Raw genomic sequence first — 27,998 nt, 5'->3', positions numbered from 1 at the left:
TGTAGTTCAGGCAATTTATTTAGTATGCACATGTAACTCTGCTCCACTAGTTTGTAATCAACATTCTTCCGAGAAGCAGGAGAATTCCTCCAAGTCATTTAGAACTCTGAACAAAGTCTAACTGCAGTTAAATCTAAATATGTTTAAGATGCTGAAGAAACAACTGCTACCATTTAATGCAGGAGGGATTGAAAAAATTGTTGTAATGGATTTGTTGCAGTGGCTTTAACTTAATGTATTTTTGTCCTTTTACAGTTTGGTTATCTGCTGGATGAAAATGCAGGATTAAAGTTTGACAACATTGGCATAAATGCAATGGCAAACAAAGATAAAGCAAGTAAGTAGCTGCTGTAGAGTACTTAATTGAAAGTGTCAGTATAAAGAAATTAAGCTAAATGCTTTTCAGACAATGAATTACTATGGGCTCCATAAAAGTAATAACTTTTGTATGTTTAAGTCAAAATCACAAGTTGTACTCCATTTTTGAAATCTACTTCAGTATAACATGTTGAAAAAACTATTTACATATTTGTAAAAAATGAAAATTCCACCCTTATCTTGACAAAATAATTACAATCATATCACATTCGAATCCGGCCTCGGGTGACTGTCTGTGTGGAGTTTGCACATTCTCCCTGTGTTTGCGTGGGTTTCCTCCGGGTGCTCCGGTTTCCTCCCACAGTCCAAAGATGTGCGGGTTAGGTTGATTGGCTATGATAAATTGACCCTTAGTGTTAGGGGGATTAAATACGTGGGGTTACGGGGATAGGGTGGGATATGTGTTGGTGTAGGCGTTACGGGGATCGGGTGGGATATGTGTCGGTGCAGGCTCGATGGGCCGAAATGGCCTCTATCTGCACTGTGGGGTTTCTGTGATTCTGTGATTCTCCCATTGGCTAGATACTAGCCTTATAGATTTATCTATTGTAGAAGCTTTTCCATTTGGAAATTTCATGGCAGTTCACTACTGAATATTAAACATGTTATTTCTCCAGGTATTAAGCAGCTACAGTGGGAATCTGATCGTGATGCTTGGATCAGAGGCAAAGACATGCAAACACTGCGTAAGCAAAAGAAGAACTTCAAGGCCAAGAACCTGCAAAACAAACAGAAAAGATTTTTAAACAAAAGGAAATGAACAATGTTTACTAAATCAGTTATATAAAACAAAACATTGTTCTATACTGCTACCCAAAGCAACTTTTATACATTACAGACTTTGTACTTACATAGTTACTGGTTATGTCTGCTGGACCCAGGTTTCCTGATCCTTTTCTCGGATTCCATAAACTCCTGCCCACTCATTGGATTTATAATAAACTGAAAATTGTAAACAATTTATTTTTAATCAATAAATTATAAAATGGATTTTTGTCTGCATATTTTTTTTCTTTAAATCGCCTAACATCAGGAAAAATCTCTCTAGCCTTTAAGGATAGAGAAGGCAGTGCAAGGCTAAAGTGCTTTTTTTAATACTGTGTCTTTATCAAAAGATTAACATGGAAGCAGAATGAGATGGTAATGTGACTGGTGTGCGCAGAAAACCCCAGTACCTTAATTCAAGCAGTGACATGTGTGCGAATTGTCAAGCACGATTAAAACAGTCCATGTATTCTGCATAAAATTTCTAGATATTAAAAACAAACCAGCTCGAGCACTTCACATCAGAACTGAGCCTCGTTTGCTTTTCGCAGAGACTGAACAAACCTCTTTCCACGCCATCTTCATTATGTTTCACTCTCCATGGATACATCCTACGGTACATTAAGCCCAGTTTGACAAACCCAATTAAAAATGTGATTTCAAACTGGACTTGAAGACTTGTTTAAAACTATGAACATTTTGGAAGTTTTTAAAGTATAAACTCATGTATCTTTCTAACCTGCTCCAAACAAATGGGACAGTACTCACCTTCCAAAATAGAGGGAAACCTTCTGTTTACTGTATGTCTGAACTCTGGGAGGGGGAAATATACAGGAGTCAGCGGCACTTTGATTTTAAACTGCTGAGATAAAATACTGTACAAATTAGTCACTGAGCGAAAGTTTTTAATTTGCCTGTGGAAAACATTCCTTATTTTCTTGGATGCATAAACCAAAAATGTCATCTTAATAGGTTAACAATTTTTCACTGCATATGCTGAAAGCAGCAGCTAATAATCCTGGTATGGATTAAACTAATCGCTCTTGGCAATTCTGACATCTGTTGGGTGAGGGGAAAAGGGAAAGAAGCAATTTGTATAAAATTGATTAAAGTCACACATCATTAAAAGGGAAGAAAATAATTTTAAATAACAATTATATGCCTCATTCAAATAACTCCAGTTAAGCTTTACACATACATTTATTTTTGTACATTGTATTTATACTTTTCTGCTGGAATCTCAAGTTATTCAATTACTAACTGAACAAAAGTGAGTCAGTCCTACTTTCCAGTGGTTAAACTGTGAAGGAAAGTGTTGGAATGCTATATTGGGTAAATGTAACCGTCATCCTTACCTTGACTGGCATCCATTCTATGAAACAGCCAGTATGCACCTACTACTCCTGCAACCTCCAAGAATAAAACTCCCTTAAAGAGCCGCCTTGCCAATGGTTCCATAGTTTTAGGTGCCATTCTTAAAGAGAAACAAGGAGAGTCCATGAACAGCTTATCTGTAATATTGTAGTTTACAAGGTATAGGAGAATACAATTTTTTTTTTTTTTTTTTTTTTTTTTTTTAAATGTCATTTGCAATAGATCTTGTCCCTAATGGTGATACGGTATGATAATTCACATCAGTGAGGGTGGCTGGTTTTCTGGTGTAGCGTTGTGCCATAGAGTAGCCGATGTGGGTTCCAATTTATGATTCCCCATTCACAAATTTACTGATCTTGGCTATGCCATCAATGAAGGTCACTTCCCACAGTTAGGTTGAGAGATAGCAAAAGCAAATTAGGCCGAATCTCTGCAGATATATCACAAGCAGCATTCACAGGGACCATTTAATTTCATCACTATGATTTGACTGTCAAAACTGAACTAGAACCTGCCACAACAAATCTATAGATCGTATCAAAAATCTGTTTCAACCCAACAGATATTCTTTCCACTAACAAGGGACACAACATAACATTGTTTATGAGCTGATGGATGGCTTTAGAACAAAATCAGTTTTGCGTGAGATGCAATGTCACTAATTAGGGATCCAATATATGAATGCTTGAATAGAGAGGGACATATTCGGGACACCCAACACGGCTTCAAAAAAAGGTCATGTCTTACAAAACTAACAGTTTTTTTGAAGAAGTTACAAAGTTGGTGGATGAGGGAAGTCCAGTAGACACTGTACTTAGCCTTCCAAAAAGCTTTCGATAAGGTACAGCACAAGAGGCTTCTCTAAAATCGAAGCCTCTGGTATTAGTGGTAATATATTGAGCTGGATTGAGAACTGGCTAGCAGGATGTAAGCAAAAAGTAGTTCTGGATGGATTCGGATCGGTTTGCAGACCAGTGGTGTCGGAATAATGATCGGTGTTGGGACCGTTGCTCTTTTTTATTTTTATTAATGATCTGGATGTTTGGGGCATAATCTTCAAATGATACCAAGATCTGAGAGAGTATTAGGACTGTAGATGAGGCTCGTCTGCTTCAGGCAGATCTTCAGGTGTTGGGAGATTTGGCTCATGACTAGAAAATGATGTATAACTTGGATACGTGCAGTGTTACGCATTTGGGCAGGAAAAATGCTCAACATTCATACACCCTTCAGGGAAAAGCATTAAAGAAGTTGGAGATAGAAAGAGATTTGGGCATTCTAGTGCATATATCTTTAAAAGATACATGAGCAAGGCCGTGAAGCGATAGAGTAAATAGGGTGTATACATAGGGCAATCGAGTATATGACGAGGCATACTCTTTTGTCCTTGTACAAGACCTTAGTCAGGCCGCACTTGGAATACTGTGTCCAATTTTAGTCTCCTCACATGGTGGGTGATAGAGGCATTGGAAAGGGTGCAGAGGAGGGCCACTGGACTAATTCCCAGTTTAAAGCATCTTAGTTATCAAGATAGGCTAAAAGAGTTGGGACTCTACACTTTAGAGAAGCGTAGACTTGGAGGTGATCTGATTGAGGTTTAAAAGATAATGAAGGGAATAGATTGTGTTCCAGTTGACAGTTTGTTTCAATTAAATAGGTTAAGGAGGACCAGGGGTCACAATTTTAAGTTGTGTAAGGCCAGATCTAGGTTAGAGGTCAGGAGGGGTTTCTTTTCCCAGAGAATAGTGGACCTCTGGAACAGGCTGCCGTCTCATGCGGTGGATGCGGATTCGCTGAATTCCTTCAAGCGAGAGCTGGGCCGGAGATCACCTCTTACAGAAGGTAGGTACTGCAGGGAATTCAGGGCTAGAGTGATCTGGACTACTTTCCATCATCTAGAGGGGTCAGAGAGGAATTTCCCAGATTTTTCCCCCAAATTGGCCTGGGTTTTTTCGGGTGTTTTGCCTCTCCCAGGAGATCACATGGTTTCGGGTGCAGTCGAGTATATATATTGTGCTACACAAAGTATCACAATTGTGTGGGGCGGACTCTATGGACCAGAGGGTCTTTACCTGTCCGTCATTGTTCATAGTTACATTGAAGAGCAAATTTCTGTACATTTGATTCTATATCTTCTAAAGCAACAAGTGACATCTGAAAATAAACATATTCTCACAGAAAACAGGCATGTCACAAAATAGATGCATATGAGGAAGGCCATTCTACCCATCCAATCAGTGAGAACTTACAGTTCTCTCCATATGTTCAATTGTTTTTAAATGATTCCATTTTTTTTGTCTACTATACAGCCCATTGAATAAAATTCTAGGTAGAGTACTTCCACTTGCTCAAGCCACACATGCTCCACACCTCGGTGCAGGTCCTTGATGATGCAGTCACTTAAAAAAGCCGCCCCTTGGCCCCAATTCCTCAACCCACAAGCAACATTATTAAAACTTTTCCTTATTCAAGAAAAATTAAGATCAGTTACTAACTTTGCTATGAGAACAATGAAGTCATCCCACCAGAAACTTCACATCTTAGCCTCTGCTCCCACTCTCCTCACAAACAGCTTGCTCAGGTTGAACCCAACGGTGTGTAAACTTGGTGTCCTCTTCAACCCTTTTTTAAGTGAATGCATCATGCAGGAGAAATAGAAAGATTACAATGCCAACATGTTCCCGTAAAGGTCAAGAGTGGGACCAACAAGCCCAGGGAACCCTGGATGTCAAGGGATATACAAGAATGGATTAGGAAAAAAAGGGAGGCTTTTTGGCAGATACAAAGGATTAAAAACAGTGGAAGCCCTAGAAGAGTATAGAAAATGCAGGGGGGTACTTAAAAAATAAATTAGGAGAGCGAAGAGGGGGCATGAAAAAACACTGGCGGGCAAAATAAAGGAAAATCCCAAGGTGTTTTATAAGCATATTAAGGGCAAGAAGATAACCAGGGAAAGAGTAGGGCCCATTAGGGACCAAAGTGGCAATCTGTAGAGCCGGAAGATGTGGGTGAGGTTTTAAATGAATATTTTGCATCTGTGTTCACTATGGAGAAGGACGATGTAGGCATAGAAATCAGGCAGGAGGATTGTGATATACTTGAACAAATTAGTATTGAGAGGGAGGAGGTACTAGCGGTTTTAGCAGGCTTAAAAGTGGATAAATCCCCAGGCCCAGACGAGATGTATCCCAGGCTGCTGTGTGAGGCAAGGGAGGAGATTGCAGGGGCTCCGACACAAATTTTCAGAACCTCTCTGGCCACAGGGGAGGTGCCAGAGGACTGGAGGACAGCTAACGTAGTACCATTATTCAAGAAGGGTAGTAGGGATAAACCAGGGAATTACAGGCCAGTGAGCCTAACATCAGTGGTAGGGAAATTATTGGAAAAAATTCTGAGGGACAGAATTAGTCTCCACTTGGAGAGGCAAGGATTAATCAGGGATAGTCAGCATGGCTTTGTCAGGGGGAGATCATGACTAACCAATTTGATTGAATTTTTCGAGGGGGTGACTAGGTGTGTGGATGAGGGTAGTGCAGTTGATGTAGTTTACATGGACTTCAGTAAGGCTTTTGACAAAGTCCTGCATGGGAGATTGGTCAAGAAGGTAAGAGCCCATGGGATCCAGGTCAATTTGGCACATTGGATCCAAAATTGGCTTAGTGGCAGGAGGCAGAGGGTGATGGTCAAAGGTTGTTTTTGTGATTGGAAGCCTGTGTCCAGTGGTGTACCGCAGGGATCGGTGCTGGGTCCTTTGCTGTTTGTAGTATACATTAATGATTTAGATATGAATGTAGGAGGTATGATCAGTAAGTTCGCAGATGACACGAAAATTGGTGGAGTGGTAAATAGCGAGGAAGGAAGCCTCAGGCTACAGGACGATATAGACGGGTTGGTCAGATGGGCAGAACAGTGGCAAATGGAATTTAACCCTGAAAACTGTGAGGTGATGCATTTTGGAAGGACTAACAAGGCAAGGGAATACACAATGACTGGTAGGACCCTAGGAAGGACAGTGGATCAGAGGGACCTTGGTGTGCATGTACATAGATCCCTGAAGGCAGCAGGACAGGTAGATAAGGTGGTTAAAAAGGCATATGGGATACTTATATTCTATGCCTCGGCTAATGAAGGCAAGAGCAGGGAGGTTATGATGGAGCTGTAAAAAGCGCTAGTTAGGCCACAGCTGGAATACTGTGTGCAGTTCTGGTCGCCACACTATAGGAAGGATGTAATTGCATTGGAGAGGGTGCAGAGGAGATTCACCAGGATGTTACCTGGGCTGGAGCGCTTCAGCTATGAAGAGAGACTGGACAGGCTGGGGTTGCTTTCCTTAGAGCAGAGAAGGCTGAGGGGGGACCTGATTGAGGTGTACAAAATTATGAGGGGCATAGATAGGGTAGATAGAAAGGAACTTTTCCCCTTAGTAGAGGGGTCAATACGGTAAGGGGCAGGAGGTTTAGAGGGGATTTGAGGAAAAACTTTTTCACCCAAAGGGTGGTTGGAATCTGGAACTCACTGCCTGAAAGGGTGGTAGAGGCAGGAACCCTCAACATTCAAGAAGCATTTAGATGAGCACTTGAAACACCATAGCATCCAAGGCTACAGACCAAGTGCTGGAAAATGGGATTGGAATAGACAGGGCTTGATGGCTGGCCCGAAGGGCCTCTTTCAGTACTGTATAACTCTGACTCTATGAGGACCTGTAGCCTGAGCAGGTAGGAGTACCGAGTTTCAAATTCAACATCAAGTCCGTGGCAAAGACCACCAATGTAGACTTCTGTAATGCCATCCTCTCCATTCCTACTTCAGTCCAATTGCTGCTTAAACCATGATCGATAACAATCACTTCTGGGCTCAACTACTCTAAATCTCTCCTCACCAACCTCTTCGGCTAACCCCTAGACAAACTCCAACTTTGCCACCCACATCCTACCCTGTGCTAATTACTGTTCACCTAATCACTGGCTCCCCAACTCTCAAAGCATTCATTTTGAAATTCCCATGCTCATTTATAAATCTTCTTATGGTCTTGCTACACCCCAATCTTTGCAACCTTCTCCAGCCCGAGTCATCTTGCAATCTGCTTTTCCAACATTGTTCTATTGTGTGTTTTCTTCCCCCCTCTCAAACATCAGTGACAAAGCTTTAAGCCTTCACAATCCCACTCTATGGAATTCCCTTTCTAAACCTTAAACCTTGCTTCACCTCACCACCACCTTCAAGGACATCCTCAAAAGCTAACTCTTTGACTGCACTTTGTCACCACCCTTAACACTTTCCCCAACTTCTGCTTGGCATCTTTCTCTACATGTGACATTTTGATTCATTAAAAGGTGACAATGCTTGTTGTTATAATCTACAAATGCATACCAGATAGTTGCTACAAAAGAATCAGCAGCAGGTAGTCCCCTAAATGCCACAAAAATAAGTTCACCCATTATCTGCAATCTTATACAAGACTAACACACATATATGAACAAGGTTGGCTACTGTCGCTAAACTAATTATCTACCGCATTAAAGCAAGTGGAAATAAACTATTTACTAAGTGCCCAGGCAACTATTAAAACAAAAACCAGATACTGAGTGATTAGTGTCCACCGTATGACCAACTTCTCAACCTTCAGTGGTCAGGCATTCCTCATCCCAGAACCACAAACTGAAAACAGTATCTGTAGTGATCAATAGCATGTCATTCTATAGTGGACACTAGGTGGAGCTGTGTAGAGCTGTATATAGCTGTATGTTTAAGACTACATTACCCATGAGGCACTAGGCTACCCAGAAGGCAACAGTCAAGATGGCAGCCTGCACACAGGTGCACACATGGAAGCCTCTACAGATACTGTACCTAGAGAACGTGTACTGAATAAATAACTAGCTAGAAGCTAGCTGTGTTCATAATAAGAATGTCTAGTTATTAATTAACATAACATGGTACCAGGGTGGTGAAGATCTGCTGAAAATTGTGAAAAGCGACATGGAGAATTTGAAGCCACCAGGAGGTTTGAATCTCGAGGGAAATGTCGACTACAATTGGCGGATTTTTAAACAACAATTCGAACTCTACATTGCAGCCATCGGATTCGGTACGAAGCCAGACGCAAGGAAGATAGCGTTGCTGCTTACGGTTGCATGCCCACAGGCGATAGAGGTATTTAATACATTTGTATTTAATCCAGCAGAGAACAGAGAAAAATTAGAAGATGTGCTAAAAAAATTTGATGCACATTGCTCTCCCAAAAAGAATGAGACGTATGAAAGATACATCTTCCGTTCTCGGACACAGCAACAAAATGAGACTTTTGTTAGCTTTATAACTGATCTGAAACTGAAAGCACAGACATGTAATTTCTCTGAGCTCAAAGCATCCATGATTCGTGACCAGATTGTGTTTGGTATTCATGATGAAAAAGTCAGGGAACGTCTGTTGAGAGAAACCGAACTAAATTTGGAAAATGCAGTGAAAATATGCAAAGCCAGCGAGCTAGCTCGAAATCACGCGAAGACTTTCAGTGAAATCAATAATGATGCGAATGTAATGAGTGATAATACATAGATACATAGAAGATAGGAGCAGGAGTAGGCCATTCGGCCCTTCGTGCCTGCTCCGCCATTTAATGAGATCATGGCTGATCCTTTAATTCAGTATCCCGTCCCCGCCTTCTCTCCGTAACCCTTAACCCCTTTTGCCCGTAGAAATATATCTAATTCCCTCTTAAATATATTTAATGAGCTGGCGTACACTGCCCTCTGTGGCAATGAGTTCCACAGGTTCACCACTCTCTGAGTGAAGAAATTCCCCCTCATCTCTGTCCTAAATGGTTTAGCCCTTATCCTTAAATTATGTCCTCTAGTTCTGTTCTCACCCGCCAAGGGAAACATTCCTTCTGCATCCAGTCTGTCTAGACCTGTCAGAATTTTATACACTTCTATGAGGTCCCCTCTCAATCTTCTAAACTCCAGTGTGTACATCCCTAAACTACATAGTCTCTCCTCATAGGTCATTCCCGCCATTCCTGGTATCAGCCTGGTGAATCGCCGCTGCACCCCCTCCATGGCAAGAACATCCTTCCTCAGATGAGGCGACCAAAACTGTACACAGTACTCGAGGTGTGGTCTCACCAGTGCCCTGTACAGCTGCAGCAAGGTATCCCTGTTCCTGTATTCTAACCCTTTTGCTATGAAGGCCAGCATACCGTTTGCCTTCTTGACCGCCTGTTGCACCTGCATGCTCGCCTTCAGTGACTGGTGTACAAGAACACCCAGGTCTCTCTGTACTTCCCCCTCTCCCAATCTATTGCCATTTAAATAATAATTTGCCCTCCCGTTCCTGCACCCAAGGTGGATAACTTCGCACTTGTCCACATTATAGTGCATCTGCCATTTATCCGCCCAATCGCCCAGTCTGTCCAAATCGCTCTGGAGCTTCCTGGTCTCTTCCTCTGAGCCCACCCCACCTCCTAGTTTAGTGTCGTCTGCAAATTTGGAAATGCTGCATCCGACTCCCTGATCCAGGTCATTAATGTAAATTGTGAACAGCTGGGGGCCCAGGACAGATCCCTGTGGTACCCCACTTGTTACTGCCTGCCATTCAGAAAATGAGCCGTTTATTCCAACTCTCTGTTTTCTATCTGACAGCCAGTTCCCTATCCACGCCAAAACTTTCCCCTTTATCCCATGAGCCTCAATTTTCCATGCTAATCTTTTATGTGGGACCTTATCGAAGGCCTTTTGGAAGTCCAGGTACACCACATCTACTGGCTCTCCCCCATCTATTCTACCAGTTACTCCCTCAAAAAATTCCAATAGATTAGTCAAGCACGATTTACCCTTTGTAAATCCATGTTGACTCTGTCCTATCCTGTCCCCATTTGCTAAGTGCTCCGCTATTTCATCCTTAATGATGGACTCCAGCATTTTGCCCACAACTGATGTAAGGCTTACAGGTCTGTAATTACCTGCTTTTTCCCTACCCCCCTTTTTGAATAGTGGGGTAACGTTAGCTACCCTCCAATCCATCGGCACTGTTCCCGAGTCTAATGAATTCTGAAAAATCATCCTTAGTGCATCCGCTATCTCTAGGGCCACCTCCTTCAGTACCCTAGGATGCATGTTATCAGGCCCTGGGGATTTGTCCACCTTCAATCCCTTTAGCTTCCTTAACACCATATCCTTAGAGATATTGATTTGCGTCAGTTCCTCCTTTGCCAATGTCCCTATTTTTCCCGATATCCCAGGGAGGTTTTTTGTGTCTTCCTTCGTAAAGACTGACCCAAAGTATGCATTTAGTTGATCTGCCATTTCCTTATTTCCCATTATATATTCCCCCGTATCTGACTGCAATGGACCAACTTTGGTTTTCACCAGTCTTTTCCTTTTGATATATTTATAAAAGCTTTTGGAGTTAGTTTTTATATTTTCCGCCAGCTTGTTTTCGTAAGCTATTTTGCCCCTCTTGATCATGCCCTTTGCCTTCCGTTGCTCTATCTTAAACTGTTCCCCTTGTAGGACACAGCACCGACAGCAACTATAATGCTGCTGTCGGTGCTGTGTCCTACAAGGGGAAGAAACGTGGGCAGAACAGAAATGAAAAGCAATCGGAGGATGAAATTTTTAATTGTAAACGCTGTGGTTACAAACACCAGTTAAGACAATGCCCAGCGTTTGGAAAAATGTGCACAAAGTGTAATGGAAAGAATCACTTTGCCAAACAATGCTTTTCAAAAGTAAAAACGACGAAAGGGCAACGAGTTAATGTGATTGAGGACACTGATTTAAGTGAGACATTTTTTGTAGGAATGGTGTCATGTGACGATATCAAAAAAGATACAGAAAATGTGCAGCCCTCAGAAATAGACAATGCTGAACATAAAGTTAATGCAGTAAAAGAGGACAAATGGATGATCCCACTGCAGATAAATGGAGCATTAGTTACATTGAAACTGGACACTGGGGCAAAAGCAAACTTAAATCAGTATGAGTGACATTAACAATATGAAAGAAAAGCCCAAAATACAGAAAAAGTCAGTACTACTGAAGGACTATAATGGACAGAAAATAGATAGCTTAGGTGTATGCAGACTTAGTGACAGTCAAAGACAAAGTGCATCATCTCATGTTTTCTGTTGTGGCTGAAAGGCTTGATTCACTACTGGGTGACAAAGCTTGTGAGGACTTAGAACTGGTCAAAAGAGTCTATAAACTGTGCCGTAAGCAGACCAGATGACTCGGTGGATTCTGCAGTGAATAATTTCCAGGATGTGTTCAAAGGATTTGGAGTTCTACCATTCACTTACAAGATCCAGCTAAAGCAGGATGCTCAGCCAGTGGTACATGCTCCACGAAGAGTTCCAGCACCCCTGCGTGACCGGCTCAAGAATGAACTGGACAGAATGACCACACTAGGAGTCATCAGGAAAGTCGAAGAGCCAACAGACTGGGTTAACTCCATGGTATGTGCAAAGAAAAAGAACAATGATCTAAGAATATGCATGGATCCAAAGGACTTAAATGCAAACATAAAACGTGAACACTACCAGATTCCTAAGCGAGAAGAAATCACCAGTGAAATGTCAGGTGCCAGATACTTCACAAAGCTCGATGCCTCACAAGGATTTTGGCAACTAAAACTGGATGAAGAGAGCACCAAATACTGTACCTTCAACACACCATTTGGCAGGTATTGTTTCCTCAGAATGCCTTTCGGGATAATATCTGCATCTGAAATCTTTCATAGAGCGATGGAACACATAATTGAAGGTCTGGAAGGAGTTCGGGTCTATGTTGATGACATCATCATCTGGGGCTCCACACTGAAAGAACACAATGAGAGACTGACTAAAGTGCTACAGAGCATACGCCGGAATGGACTGAAGCTCAACAAAGCCAAGTGTCAGTTTGGCGTCCAGGAAGTCACTTTCCTAGGAGATAATCGATCTGGTAAAGGAATAGAGCCAGATATGGAAAAAGTAAACGCCATACTCAAAATGCCCCGACCCACTGACAAAAAAGGAGTGCTACGCATCATGGGGATGATAAACTTCATTGGAAAGTTCATTCCTAACTTGTCAGCCAAGACAGCCTGTCTGCGAGACCTGCTACATAAAACAAATGAGTTCGCATGGACAGAAAGACATGAACAAGAGTGGATAAACCTCAAAACAGTGCTGACAACCACACCTGTACTCACTTTCTTTGACCCAACCAAAAGAATCAAAGTGTCAACGGATGCATCAAAAGATGGCCTAGGTGCGGTCTTGCTACAAGCAGATGGTGAAGATTGGAAGCCTGTTGCCTATGCCTCCAGGTCTATGACTGATACCGAGTGTCGATACGCCCAGATTGAAAAGGAATGTCTAGGCTTGGTAGTTGGACTAGAAAAGTTTCATGGCTACATATATGGACTTCCCACCTTCACAGTTGAGACAGACCACAGCCCTCTGGTTGCCATCATAAAAAAAAACCTGAATGAGATGTCTCCAAGGATTCAACAACTCATGATGAAGCTGCAAAGATATGACTTTGAACTGATATACACACCAGGCAAATACATAGTGTTAGCAGATGCACTATCCCGAGCACCCACAATGAGTCATGTGAGCTCTACTGAAGAAGACGTGGATGTTCATGTGAGTATGGTCACTGCTGCGCTGCCCGTGTCCGACACAAAATCAAAGCAAATAGCAGAAGAAACAGTAAAAGATACAGTATTACAAACAGTAATAGAGAACATTCATCATGGTTGGCCAAAAGGTTCCGGTCCAAAATATTTTCACATAAGGTCAGAATTGAGTGTCGCAAGTGGACTATTACTAAAACAGAACAGAATAGTCATTCCACAGGCTCTACGTCAAGATATGCTCAAAAGGATTCATGAGAGACACCTCGGAATTGAAAAATGCAAAAGGAGAGCAAGAGACACTGTTTATTGGCCTGGCATAAATAAGGACATTGAGAGCATGATAGGCAAATGTGAGACATGTCAGAAACACCAAAGCAAACAAGCAAAGGAACCAATGATAGTAGCTGACATACCAACAGCAGCATGGCAAAAGGTTGGTATGGACCTTTTTCATTTAAATGGTAAAGACTATCTAATAGTGATTGACTACTATTCTAACTATCCTGAGATGGCACTGCTCTCAAGCACCACAGCAAGCAGTGTCATAATGCATGTGAAATCCATCTTCGCCAGACATGGAATTCCCAGGATTGCCGTTAGCAACAGTTTGCAGCACATTATGACTTTCAGCACATCACATCCAGTCCTTTGTATGCTCAGTCAAATGGTAAGGCAGAGAAAGGTGTTCAAGTTCTCAAGCAGCTACTGAAGAAAGCGACAGAAAGCAAGTCTGATCCTTATCTCGCCCTGCTGAGCTACCGAGCCTCACCTTTAGACTGTGGTTCTTCACCTGCTGAACTACTAATGGGTCGCAAGTTGCGCACCACGCTACCCTGCTGTGCAAAAGAACAGCAAAGTGAGGAACTGAGACAGAGACTTCAACTGTTAAAGCTGAAACAGAAATCATACTATGACAAGTCATCCAAAACTCTAAAACCATTGACAAAGGATGATGTTGTCAGGATTGAGGATCCAGATGCATGGAACAGGAAAGCTACAGTTCTTGAGGAAGTAGGACCAAGGTCATACACTGTTAGAACTGAGGAAGGACAGATTCTCAGGAGGAACCGCCGTTCCCTCCTAAAAACACAAGAGACTATTCAAGACCAGTTTGATGACAATGCCGCAACTGCATCTTGTCATTCACCGCCAGAACAATCTCATGAAGACACATCAGACTTACCCGTGTTGAGAAGATCCACACGTGAAGTAAAAGAGCCTGATTGTACTCAAAGATTAAGTCTATGTAAAGCTTTGAAAATGTGTTGACTGTTTTGAAAATGTTTATGTTTATAGAGCACTAACAAAAGTGTTACTGATATTATCTTTATTGTTTTCTTGAAAGTTGATTGATATTGATTTTGTTAAACCTCAAAGAAAGGGGGATGTAGTGATCAATAGCATGTCATTCTATAGTGGACACTAGGTGGAGCTGTGTAGAGCTGTATGTTTAAGATTACATTACCCATGAGGCACTAGGCTACCCAGAAGGCAACAGTCAAGATGGCAGCCTGCACACAGGAGCACACATGGAAGCCTCTACAGATACTGTACCAAGAGAAAGTGTACTGAATAAATAACTAGCTAGAAGCTAGCTGTGTTCATAATAAGAATGTCTAGTTATTAATGAACATAACAGTATCCAGCCCCACCCACTTTTAACCAGTCAATGAACCCTCAGTACCCAGCCCGTATCCACATATACAAACTCATTTCTCTTATTTGGAAGGAGGAGAGCATGCCAGGGGATCTCAGACGCCATAATCGTGATCTTCAAGAAAGGTGACGAGTCCGATTGCAAGTCATCGCAAGAATCCTCCTCAATCACCTTCTCCCAGTGGCTGAAGAGCTCCTCCCAGAGTCGCAATGCGAATTCCGCCCACTAAGGGGCACAATGGACATGATCTTCACCACGCGTCAACTACAAGAGAAATGCAGGGAACAGCACCAACCGCTGTACATGGCCTTCTTTGACCTCACAACAGCCTTCGACACCGTCAACCGTAAGGGATTATGGAGTATCCTCCTCAAATTCGGCTGCCCTCAAAAGTTTGTCACCATCCTCTGCCTGCTTCACGACGACATGCAAACCGTGATCCTGACCAACGGATCCACCACAGACCCAATTCATGTACGGACCGGGGTCAAGCAAGGCTGTGTCATCGCACCAACGCTCTTCTCGATCTTCCTGGCTGCAATGCTCCATCTCACCCTCAGTAAGCTCCCCGCTGGAGTAGAGCTAATCTACAGAACAAACGGGAAACTGTTCAACCTCCGTCGCCTCCAGTCCAGATCCAAGGTCGTCCCATCCTCTAGCGTCGAATTACAGTATGCAGACGACGCTTGCATTTGCGCACACTCTGAGGTCGAACTCCAAACCATCGTCAATACCTTCACCGAAGCGTATGAGCGCATGGGCCTTACAGTAAACATCCATAAGACAAAAGTCCTCTACCAACCTGCCCCCGCCACACAGTACTGCTCCCCGATTATCAAAATCCATGACGAGGCCTTGGACAATGTGGACCACTTTCCATACCTCGGGAGCCTACGGTCAACAAGAGCAGACGTCAATGACAAAGTCCAACACTGCCTTCAGTGTGCCAGTGCAGCCTTCGGTTGCCTGAGGAGGAGAGTGCTTGAAGGCCAGGACCTCAAACCCAGCACCAAGCTCATGGTCTACAGAGCAGTAGTGATAGCCGCCCTCCTGACATGGACCATGTACAGCAGGCACCTCAGAGCACTGGAGAGGTACCACCAACGCTGCCTCCACAAGATCCTGCAAATCCATTGGCAGCAAACACGCACCAACGTCAGTGTTCTTGCTCAGGCCTACATCCCCAGCATCGAAGCTTTGACCACGCTCGATCAGCTCCGATGGACGGGCCACATCGTCCGCATGCCCGATACGAGACTCCCAAAACAAGCACTCTACTCGGAACTCCGGCACGGCAAGAGAGCCCCAGGTGGGCAGAGGAAATACTTCCAGGACACCCTCAAAGCCTCCTTGAAAAAGTGCAACATCCCCACCGACACCTGGGAAACCCTGGCCCAAGACCGCACAAAGTGGAGGAGAAGCATCCGTGAAGGCGCCGAACACTTCGAGTCTCTTTGCCGGGAGCAAACGGAAGCCAAGCGCAAACAGCGGAAGGAGCGCACGTCAACCCAAGAACCCGCCCTTTCAACCACCGTCTGCCCCACCTGTGACAGAGACTGTAGGTCCCACATTGGACTCATCAGTCACCTGAGAACTCATTTTTAGTGTGGAAGCAAGCCATCCTCGGTTCCGAGGGACTGCCTAAGAAGAAGAAGATAACCAGATACAAACACTCAGGTCATGGCCTGTGCCCACCTGTAACCCAACACAGAACCCTCAGGCCCTGGACCCGGAGGCACCGTACCCGGCCTGTACCCACCGGTAACCTGAGACACGGTGCCCGAATACCCAAAGCCCGGGGTGTTGCCCTGACAACAGTGAGATGCCGGACCTCTCTCTCTCTTCCCCGGGCCCGGTTATTTAATGATGTGCGACAATCGGCGGGACCTTACCTCCCAAGGTCGGCCCAGCGCTGGCTCCGAGTCTGCGCACTGCGGTCACGGGTGGCACACGCGCGGGACACCGTACACACAGGAACGCGTTTGGACCGTTTCGAGAGTGCTGGCCTGCTGTCAGCGTCCTTTCACATCTTTGATTTTACTTTATGAAAAAAAACTAAAAATTGTTGTATTTGGTCCTGGAGTAGATTCCATGTCGCCCAATTCGCGTTTAGGAAATATCACGAGTTAGATTAGTGATCATTTTCAGATATTCCAGGAACAAGAACCCTATTAGTCCCATCTTAATTCATCCGCCCAGGAAGACCTCACAGAATCAGACTCGCAATGCAGCATCGAATAGTTTCATCAATGTCTCCAGGATTTTTGCTTCCAGTAATCTATGGGAGTCCATTCCATGTTTTAATCAATCTTGTGATAAGACGAACATCCGGATATCACTCCTAAAATTACCTTTTACTAGTTTGAACTTGTGTGCCTTTGTCCTGCTCCCAATGTCTCATTTAAAGTAATATTACAGATTTTCCATTTACTGTCTTATATCCTTCGATAACATCGCTTCTCAGACGCCATATTTCCAAGATGAAAAGGCCCACAAGCTCACAAAAGCCAGGATTTAGCCCCTTTCCTACCCTCATTTAGTTTGTCTCAGCAAAAGTTGGCAACAGCCTACTTCTGATATAACTGATTAAATCTGCAGTTTTTACAACAGATTTAATTGAGATATGCATGTTCCAAACTGTAATAGTTATGAACGAAATCTTTTTTAGGTTGAATGAATTTTTCTCTACTGCTTTTTTTTGACAATTTGCTCTCTAGTGGGCATTGAATTTTGTTGGGGTGCCAATGCCCTCCATTAACTAACCCAAGTGAACACCCTTTATGTGTAGCAGTTAGTATCAGCGGGCTATTTGACCACAGTGAATATGTTTGTCTCGTCCGATCTCAACCTCACGCAATGTTAACTTGCTGCTCGCTTCCATCATGGGTTACTGGATAATGATCAGGAATGGGAACCATTGTCAATTTTTCCCTCCTTCGCCCAGGAGGAGTCAAATAGGACTGTTGCCCAATGATTGAGATCAGCTAACACAGCCCATTCTGGAGATAGCGTCATGGCCCTTCCTGGTCTATATGATTAATCTCCTGATTGTTTTACCTAGCTGAGCCATTGGAGTACATGCTCAAACATAATTATATTCATAAATAAATGTTTATGTCAGTCGCCAAGGCTTCTTTGGCAGCACCTCCAAACCCGCAACCTCCACTACTTAGAAGAACAAGGGTAGTATGTGCATGGGAACACCATTAACTCCAAGATCCCCTCCCAAGTTACACACCGTCCTGACTTGGACATATACTACCATTCCTTCAACATCGCTGGGTCAAAATCCTGGAACTCCCTACCTAGCAGCATTGTAGGAATACCTTCACCACAAGGACTGCAGTGGTTCAAGAAGAATCTCAAGGGTAACTAGGGGTGGACAATAAATCCCAGCTTTGCCAGCGATGCCCATATCCTGAGAATTGTTTTTAAAAATCTATCTTGTAAGTGTATTGTTAAACCTATTGCTTATTAAGATGTAGCTTTAACCTTGTGCTCCCCACCAATTGCAATATTATTGTATCATTAAACAAAACCTGTAAGTATCACAGAGCAAATTTGTCATCTTAATCAATGTTAATGTTCAAATGCGCTGGGCTGCAGAATGATAGGATGCAGGCTTATTTCAACAATTCCCCACATTTACAAATCCAAACTGTAAGTTTTATAAACCAGTATTAGGATATCAATCATGCAGTAATGGGTGCCAAGCAGTACTGTAAATTTTAATTTCTGGACAGACATCGTGAAAGATTAAACTATAGGTTAAGACTTTTTATTTAAAAAGATGTCCACACTTACCATCCATTGTAAGATAGCAAGTTCACCACTGATTTAATTATATTTGCCTGTTGCATGTCAAAACTGAAGTTTTGTATCTGATTTACAGTTTAGAATTTGATGGTTGGTTGCCCTTGATTCCAGTTATCAATTACAACACAATTTCCTAGTTAGCTGAACATTCCCCTTCCTTATTATAAAAAGTAATACAGGAATATATGCATTAAAAAACTTCTTTACATCAATATATTTCTGTTTATAGACCATAATTCAATTTTAAGAGATTAATAAAAAAAAGATAAATTCTCCTATTTCAGGCAGATGGATTTAGTGTAAATGAAGTGTTCATGCGCTATTTGTTGTTCTTGTGAAGTGTGAAAGGGGGTGAGTGGGGGCGGTCCAGCTTTAAGGGGTGTGAGGGGGCGGGGCAAACGCGGTGGCTGAAGATGGCGGAGAACACGTCGCGTTATCTGAGCGGGGATTATTACCCCCGCAAATTCGGGCCCAAGCCCGATGTGGTGCCCTCGGGGGTGACCGAGAGGAAGCTCTCGCCGTTCGGCATCGGGCTGGACAAGCCGGACATGGTGGCGGTGGATGTGGTGAACGTGGAGGAGGAAGGTGAGAGGGAGAGGGGAGGCGAGGAGAGTGATGGTGACTGGGTGACACTGATTGTAAATCCCCCATCGCCATTGCCATCCCTCCATCCCCACTCCCAAGGAAAGACTTGCATTAATATAGCGCCTTGCATGCCCCCCCCCCACCCCCCACACACACACACACGTACCAAAATGCTTTACAGCCAATGAAGTACTTTTTTTTGCAGTGTAGGCACTGTTGTAATGTAGGAAGGCGCCGAATGCCTCGAGTCTCTTCGCTGGGAGCAAGCGGAAGCCAAGCGCAAACAGCGGAAGGAGCGCACGTCAACCCAAGCACCCCACCCACCCGCACCTTCAACCACCGTCTGCCCCACCTGTGACAGAGACTGTAGGTCCCGCATTGGACTCATCAGTCACCTGCGAACTCATTTTTTAATGTGGAAGCAAGTCATCTTCAGTTCCGAGGGACTGCCTAAGAAGGAAGAAGAAGAATGTAGGAAACGCGGCAGCCAATTTGCCCACAGCAAGCTCCCACAAACAGCAACGTGATAATTACCAGATAATGTAATTTTTAGTGATGTTGGTTGAGGGATAAATGTTGGCCAGGACACCAGGGATGACTCCGTTGCTCCTCTTCAAAATAGTGCCGTGGGATCTTTTACGTCTACCTGAGAGAGCAGACAGGTCCTCGGTTTTACGTCTCACCCGAAAGATGGCACCTCCGACAGTGCAGCACTCCTTCAGTGCTGCATTGGAGTGTCAGCCAAGATTTTTGTGCTCAAGCCACTTGAAGCTGTGTGATAGTCTTCTCACCGTCCAAATATTAAAGACTTGTATTCATCTAAAGCTTCATCTGGTATCCCAGAAACTTTACCAAGCACTTCACACACGCAATGGATTTCTTTGAAAATGCAGTGACTGTTATGTAAGCGAATGTAGCGAACCTTTTTAGCACTGGAAGATCCTATACAGAGACGAGTGACAAGTTAATTCGGTGGAGGAAGGCATGTGGGCCAGGGCACTAGGGGGAATCTCTTCCAATATCTTTTAACATCCACCCGAATTACTGAAACATTGCATGGGATGCAAGACTTCAGTTACGTGGAGAGATTTAATAGAGTGTTCAAAATCATGCAAGGTTTTGATAGAGTAAATAAGGAGGAACTGTTTCCAGTGGCAGGAGGGTCAGAAACCAGAGGGCACAGATTTAAGGTAATTGACAAAAGAACCAGGAGTGAGAGGAGGAGAAAATCTTTTGAGTTATGATGATCTGGAATGTACTGCCTGAGAGGGTGGAGGAAGCCGATTCAGTAACAACTTTCAGAAGGGAATTGGATAGATACTTGAAGGGGAAAAAATTGCAGGGCTATGGGGAAAGGACAAGGAAGTGGAACGAATTGCATAGGTCTTTCAGCACAGACATGACTGGCCTCCTCCTGTACTGTATCATTCTATGATTCTATTCGATAATCTCGATCTAATATCCCATTCACAGGGTGGCACCTGAAGCACTCGCTTAGTACTGTGTCAGCCTAGGTTGTGTGCTCGGGTCTTGGAGTTGGATTTGAACCAACAACCCTCTAAGCTGACATCTTGAGCTCCTTTTCTTTAAAGAGTGAAAAAAATGATGTTAGAATTTAGGAGAAATCTCTTTACGCACTGGGCTCTTGGAGCTTGGAATGCTTTGCGACAGGGTTGAAGCAGTGACCATTGAATCTTTTAGGAGAAAATTGGATCAATATTTGAAGCAGAAGAAGGTACAAAGTCATAGGAAGAGCACAGAGTAATGGGATTCATTTTGGCTTGCTCTAGTAAAAAGCCAGCACAGATATGATGGACTGAATGGCCTCCTTCTGTGCTGTAAACTTCTGTGGTTCTACCTACTTGGATTAAAAACAAAGTGCTGGAAATACACCATAGGTCCAGCAGCAGGTTAGATGCTCTTTGCCAATACTGGCAAACGGTCTCAATAAAGTTATTATTGTAATGGGAGAGTTGGGGTATTAGAGGTACGAGTTTCCATGGATCTATTGGTCTTTTCTTGCGTGACTTTTCTTATGTTCTTATGGTGTAATTTTAAACTAAGGTTGCAGTTATTCCTGTTAGCCCAAAGTTATTTTGTGCTCAAAAATTATCCCATAGTACAAATGAAGCAATCTTAATAAAGGATCACAGGAGGCTTCCTTTGCACAATTTCAATTCGTGTTAATAGATAATTCAAATTGAGCAACTTTGAATTAAAGAGTAGTCCGTATACTATGACTTTCTGCTCAAACCTGAACAAGATGTTGCAGTAGTATGGTTGCGTGTGATTTTCTTTTAATTAATGAGTGGGACTGAATTTACTGCAGGGAACTGTATTGTTCCATGGGCACCTGCAGTCATCTAGTATCTTACCCTTGCGGCTGCATTTGATGTGTGAGCCTGGACAGCGAGTGACGGCTGGGGTGAGTCACTTTGCAGGCCATTACCGCCAACTGTGGTTCACACACAAGCATTTCTGGTAGGAAACATTGGGTGATTATCGTTTTCCACTTACTGCCAACTTGAGTTTGGCAAACTCAATACAGATTGGGGATTGAATCTAACACCTTCCAAGTTTGTATGATTGCCACATGGTGTATTTACCTACTGAGGTAAACTCAGAAGGAAGATTGTATATAGTCTTTTACCTCAGTGTGAGGAACCTTTTTTTATAGTTGCATGTTTTCTTAGACTTTAGACAGTGATCAAAAATAATACAATCTACTGGACATCAAATATAGATTATATTTTGATAAACCTGCTATAATTGACATTACAAATGATGAATCTTCTTGTGTAAACGTCATAACTTATCAAGTGCGTGGGGCAGGCAGGGTATACATTAACAACCACTGTCTGCACCAAAATTGAAATAAAATCCTTACATAAATCTGGAGCAATGCAAGTACTAGAGAGTAACAGCAAAAAATGGAGGATTAACTTGTTGGTCCGAATGGCCTGTTTCTGTGCTGTAATATTCTATGTAGAAAATTATTTCAGAAGTGTAATGTAATCCTGGGTTCAGATGATGGTTATAAATTCCTTGACCTCTGCCCCTGTGATAATCTCTCAACCTTTTAAATTTCTGTTCAGCCTTGTAATAACTCCTACATACCCATTATTGTATGTTATATTCATTTGGTTCTGCAGAAATTGTGACTGCAGAACAATTGAATGCCAAATTTGTAACGTGTGGACGAATGGTGATGGGCTGAATTGTCTCAGCTACAACGTTGTTTTATAATTTAATTTTCTTTTTGCATTTTCCTGAATTACACGGTGCCTATACTTGTGTGATCCAGAGATGGTGTGAATCAGACTGAAATTCAATATTGGTTGCCTGGATTTGTTTGTGGTTACCAAGTTTTTAGGTTGGTAGCTACAGTGGCTACTTGAAGGGGAGGTGAAGCCAGATGCAGAGTTCCGCATTTTCTACCAAGCTGGTTTTAACCTTTAAATAATTTACTTTTGTTACATTCATTCAGTTGCGTTCAATAATGGTGGCCATACAACAACAACAAAAACTTGCATTTATATAGCACCTTTTAACATAGTAAAATGTCTCAAGCATTTCACAGGTGCGATTATCAAACAAAACATGACACCAAGCCACATAAGGAGATAGGACAAGTGACCAAAAGATTGGCCAAAGAGTGTATTAAAGGAGGAGTGAGAGGTAGAGAGGTTTCGGGAGGGAATTCTAGAGCTTAGGGCGTAGGCAGCTGCAGACATGGCCGCCAATGGTGGAGCGAAGAAAATCGGGGAAACTCAAGATGCCAGAATTGGAGGAACGCAAGATCTCGGAGGGTTGTAGGGCTGGAGAAAGGCTTATTCCTGTATAATCTGTTTCCAGAGGTTTAGTTGCGCCATTTAACTTGCCATTCTTGCTGTTTTTATTGTAATGCAAGACTGCAGACTGGGACAAAGAGATTTATTTTATTCCTTCCTTTTCTTAATTGCAGGTCACCTAAGTGGCAGCATGTTTTATTGATCACTGCAGGACTTAGGAATATAGGAACAGGAGTAGGCCATTGAGCTCCTGAGCCTGTTCTGCCATTCAATGAGATCATGGCTGATCTGCGGCCTAACTCCATATCCCTTAATACCTTTGGTTAACAGAAAGCTATCAATCTCCGAATCTCAGATTTCCAAAAACACTTCACATCCAGTAATTACTTTTTGAAGTGTAGTCACTGTTGCTTTGTAGGAAAACATGGTTGCCAATTACAAAGAATTGCTTACATATTACAACGCTGAAACAGGCGTTTGGCCCAGAGGTATTTATCCTTCGTACGAGTATGAATCCTACCCCCATGTATCCACGCTGTATCCATATCCCTCTATCCTTCTTTACCGCAACCACCTATCTAGCCTATTATTAACAGCTGACATGGTCTCTGCTTCAATCACTAACTTTGCTAGTGCTAGCCTCACAACCCTCAGTGTAAAAAGGTTTCTCTAGCTTTCTTTGCCTGTTTCATCATCTTATTAATAACTCCTGTCAGCTTCTTTTGGTCCTCAGAATTATTTCCTATGCCTCTTAATTTAGTTTTGTCTGCGCATTTGGACTAGCCCTCTATCCAAATCATTGATGTACACAGCGAAGTGAAGCAGACCCTGTTGAATATTGTTACCCACTTCCAACCACTCTGCGAAGCGCTATTTCCTCTCTTCTAACTAGTTTTTAACCCAATCTTCTACCCTTCCCCTAATTCCATACCTCTCCTGTGTGGTACCTTGTCAAGGGCTTTCTGAAAATCCATATACACTGTATTTCCCCAATTATCATATCTGTCGCCTCCTCAAAGAATTGTATTAAATTTGTCAAGCATATTCTTACTTTCTGAAATCTATGTTGGTTGCATCTAGTTATTTTTCATTTAGTTATGCAGTCATTTCATCTTTCAAGATTCCAAAAATGTCCCTACCACAGATGTTGAACTAATTAACCTGCAATTAACCAGGTTAGCTCTGTCTCCCTTTTCGAAAACAGATATTACATTGGCCACTCTTCAGTCCTCCTGCAGCATCCACACTGAAATCAAATCTCTCGGGCCTCCACGCTTTCTTCCCCCATTTCCCTCCGGATCCTTGGATGCATCTTGTCAGGCCCTGCACTTTGTCTTGTGTTGCTTAACCAGCTTCTCTAATGTTTCCATTCATTATAATATCCCTCATCTCACTTTTAGCCAATTCAGAATTTATCTCATCCACAGCAGTCTTCTCTTCTGTAAACACTGATGTGAAGTACCTGTTCCGTATCCCCACCAATTTCCATTTATCCTCTACTGATGTACTGTCCTCTTCTCTCGAGACTCATTTATTGTTTAACAGTACGATTTTTACTGTAATATTTGCAGAATAATTTACTGTTCTGTTTAATATTGAGATTCTCTTCTCACGTTCCATCTTTGCTTTCCTTATCCTCCTCTTAACCTCCTTCCTTATTTTCTCATAATCTCTTATTTTTATCATGCCTCTAGGCTCCAATTGCTCTCTTCAATTTTAGTTTGTTTCTAACTTCTTTACCCACGGCATCCTGAAACTTGGAATAGTCTTTTTTTAATGGTACAGGAAACTTTTTTTTATCCGGCACGGACGGGACCAACGTAGTGCCGGTTCATCAAAAATTCCGGATAACCGAACGCTATAGTAAAAGATACGGAGCTCGCAACAAACCCTGTTGCTTAGCAACAGCTTCAGAACAGTGGGCACAAGTTGCAAGCGTCTCTGCAGCTTAGCAACAGCTGCAGCCACACCCTTGCACAGGAACAAATGGAGTAAAAAAAGTAATAAAAGTTACCTGAACCTACTCCTGAATTTTGCCGGTTAACCGACATTTCCGGTTATTTAGGTACCGGTTAATCGAAAGTTTCCTGTATGTATTTATTCTGCACTTTTGCAATCTCCTTTTTAAGAATAATCCCATTGTTGATGTGCAATTTCTCTTTCCACCGTACCTCAACTAGCTCTCCCCGTCTTTTGAAAATATGCCCTTTTTCAATCTGGTGCCCTTGGTTTTTGGTGCTAATTTTTTCCCTTTCTATTTGGACCTTCAACCTTTTATATTGTGCACAAAGCAAAGTCTCAAACAGCAAATGAGACAAATTATGCGTTAAACTGTTTTCGGTGGTGTTGGTTAGGACGCCAGGAGGACACTCTTCAACAGTGACATGGGATCCACCTGAACAGGCAGATGAGGCCTCAGTTTAGAGTCTATTCCAACAGATGCCACCTCCTACAATACAGCACTCCTTCAGTACTGTACTGAATTGTCGGCCTATATTGTGATGTGCTCAAGCGATTACAACATAATTACAGCTGAGGAAGGGCATTCAACCCACCTTAAATCATCCATCCAGAAATCCCAAAGTCCATCCACCTCCCATTGCAGCACCAGTTGTTTCTTAAAAAATCTATTTCCTATTACTGTAGTGCTAAGTAAGTGCTTGAATTACTTACTTGCAGATGTGGAAGGTTGTTGCTACGTTTCCTCATTTGATAATGGCCCACCTCTCTGCAAATCCTTGCGGAACACCGCTTCCCACATTCGGTCAGACTGAGAAATATCATGGCCCGTATTTTCCGATCGGAGGCTTCCTGCGTGCGGAGGCCTCCGATCTGGAAAAAATCTATGCCCTTACCTGAGGGCTCCCAAGGTCCGGACGTTTCCGCTCCTGGGCCTCTCCATGACGAAATGCGCAGGGCCCACGTATCCCAAGGGCGCAAGCATCCCTGGGATCACGTGGGCCATGGGGAGCTAATGGGAGAAGGGAATCTCCCTTCATACTTTTGACAGCTTAGACATGTCAAAAGTATGAATGGAGATCACTCCAAAAAGGCATCAAAATATTTTTAAAAAATTAAAATCACGTTTTTAAAATTAGTTAAAATTACATTAAATTAAATATTTTAAATAAATCTTTTATGGGGCTAAAAATAAACTTAAAAAAAAAAAGTATTTTAAAATTATAAATGAGTGGGAAATTTTTTTTAAAACTTTTTAAAACTCTTATGTTGGTGAAAGCAGGCCTTATGCCTGCTTTTACCAGGTGTAAGATTTTTAAGTGATTTTAGCGGGCGGAGGTTCTGCAGAAAGTGTAACTCTCCGCCCGCAGAGGCCCTTCTCCAGGGCAGGCGTGCAATCTTGACAGATCGGAAATGCCGGTTTTCAGTGCATGCGGTGTGCATGCCTGAAACCGGCATTTACGAGGTCCCTACGGGTGTGTACACACCTCGTACACACCCGTAGGGATCGGAAAATACGGGCCATTATATGTCTACTTACCTGAGAAACGGCGAAGTGTTAGTAGAATATCTATCTATATTTTAAGAGTGTGTGAGTGTCCTCTTCCAGTGAGGTTATCAGCCATGGTGTGATGTCGTTTTCTGGAGTTTTAATTTGTCACTGGTAAAAGTGTAACTGTTCCTCTGATTAGGTAGTTACAGTTTGCCAAGTTTACCAGACGTTCAGAAGTTATTATTAACTACTTGATTGTAGGATATTCTTTTCCAGTTCAAAATCTGCAAGGCTTTCTCTGACATTCATTCTGTTCATATTTTTAAATAAGAACATAAGAAATAGGAGCAGGAGTAGGCCAATCGGCCCCTTGAGCCTGCTCCGCCATTCAATAAGATCATGGCTGATCTGATCCTAACCGCCAATCTACTATCACAGAACCATGTCCTGAATCTAACAGAATTAGACACACGAAATAGGAGCAGGATCAGGCTGCACCGCCCCTGGGCCCGCTCCGCTACCCACAGGGCCATGTCCGATTCGAACCTAGACTCATGTCCAAATTCCTGCCCGCTCCCCGTAACCCTTAATTCCCTTTACTTCTAGGAAACTGTCTATTTCTGTTTTAAATTTATGTAATGTAGCTTCTACAGCTTTTTGGGGCAGCATATTCCATGGACCTACCACCCTCTGAGTGAAGTAGTTCCTCCTCATCTCAGTTTTGAAAGAGCAGCCCCTTATTCTAACATTATGCCCCCTAGTTCTACTTTCACCCATCATCGGGAACATCCTCCCCGCATCCACCCGATCCAACCCCTTCACAATCTTATATGTTTCAATAAGATCGCCTCTTATTCTTCTGAACTCCAATGAGTAGAGTCCCAATCTACTCAACCTCTCCTCATACGTCCATCCCCTCATCCCCGGGATTAACCGAGTGAACCTTCTTTGTACTGACTTGAGAGCAAGTGTGTCTTTTCTTAAGTATGGACACCAAAACTGTATGCAGTATTCCAGGTGCAGTCTCACCAATACCTTGTACAACTGAAGCAATACCTCCCTATTTTTATATTCTATCCCCCTAGCAATGAAAGCCAACATTCCATTGGCCTTCTTAATCACTTGCTGCACCTGCATACTAACCTTTTGAGTTTCGTGTTCCAGGACCCCCAGATCCCTTTGTACTTCAGTACTTTCCAGTTTCTTGCCATTAAGATAATAACTTGCTCTATGATTTTTCCTGCCAAAGTGCATGACCTCACACTTTCCAGTATTGTATTCCATCTGCCAAATCTCTGCCCACTTACTTAGTCTGTCTATGTCCTCCTCACTGGTTTTTTATGTCCTCCTCACTCACTACTTTCCCTCCCATCTTAGTATCATTGCAAACTTTGATATGTTACACTCGGTCCCCTCCAAATCGTTAATATAGATTGTAAAGAGTTGGGGACCCAGCACTGACCCCTGCGGAACACCACTAGTTACTGATTGCCAGTCTGAGAATGAACCATTTATCCCAACTCTCTGCCTTCTGTTAGATAGCCAATCCTCTATCCAT

General features: G+C 42.9%; 3 protein-coding genes across 5 annotated transcripts in view; 2 read left to right on the top strand and 1 right to left on the bottom strand.

Annotated features, from left to right (window-relative positions):
* Positions 1-1,368, top strand: part of cebpz (CCAAT enhancer binding protein zeta) — a 40,543-nt gene extending 39,175 nt beyond the window's left edge. The window contains exons 15-16 of the mRNA XM_085980193.1: positions 256-337; positions 996-1,368. Of these exons, the coding sequence (XP_085836319.1) occupies positions 256-337; positions 996-1,138 (225 nt within the window). The 3' untranslated portion in view covers positions 1,139-1,368. The remainder of the gene's footprint in view (positions 1-255; positions 338-995) is intronic.
* LOC147120989 (protein CEBPZOS-like) lies at positions 1-16,743 on the bottom strand. Its single transcript, XM_085980196.1, is given in 6 exon segments — positions 1-1,254; positions 1,256-1,320; positions 1,912-1,956; positions 2,499-2,617; positions 15,600-15,688; positions 16,690-16,743. Coding segments are annotated over 5 exon segments (294 nt in total). The 5' UTR covers positions 15,644-15,688; positions 16,690-16,743; the 3' UTR covers positions 1-1,233.
* A 2,247-nt stretch (positions 16,744-18,990) lies between these two features.
* The window catches only part of slc30a6 (solute carrier family 30 member 6), a 146,996-nt gene continuing 137,988 nt past the window's right edge, over positions 18,991-27,998 (top strand). For all 3 annotated transcript variants that reach the window (XM_085980192.1, XM_085980190.1, XM_085980189.1), the window contains exon 1: positions 18,991-19,198. In XM_085980192.1, the coding sequence (XP_085836318.1) occupies positions 19,027-19,198 (172 nt within the window). In that variant the 5' untranslated portion in view covers positions 18,991-19,026. The remainder of the gene's footprint in view (positions 19,199-27,998) is intronic.

This window comes from Somniosus microcephalus, chromosome 3, assembly GCF_052327205.1.
Source record: "Somniosus microcephalus isolate GS21.2 chromosome 3, FLI_Smic_1.0, whole genome shotgun sequence".
NCBI lineage: Eukaryota > Metazoa > Chordata > Chondrichthyes > Squaliformes > Somniosidae > Somniosus > Somniosus microcephalus.
Note: the sequence above shows the minus strand (reverse complement) of the source record. Positions and strands in the feature narration are given on the sequence as shown.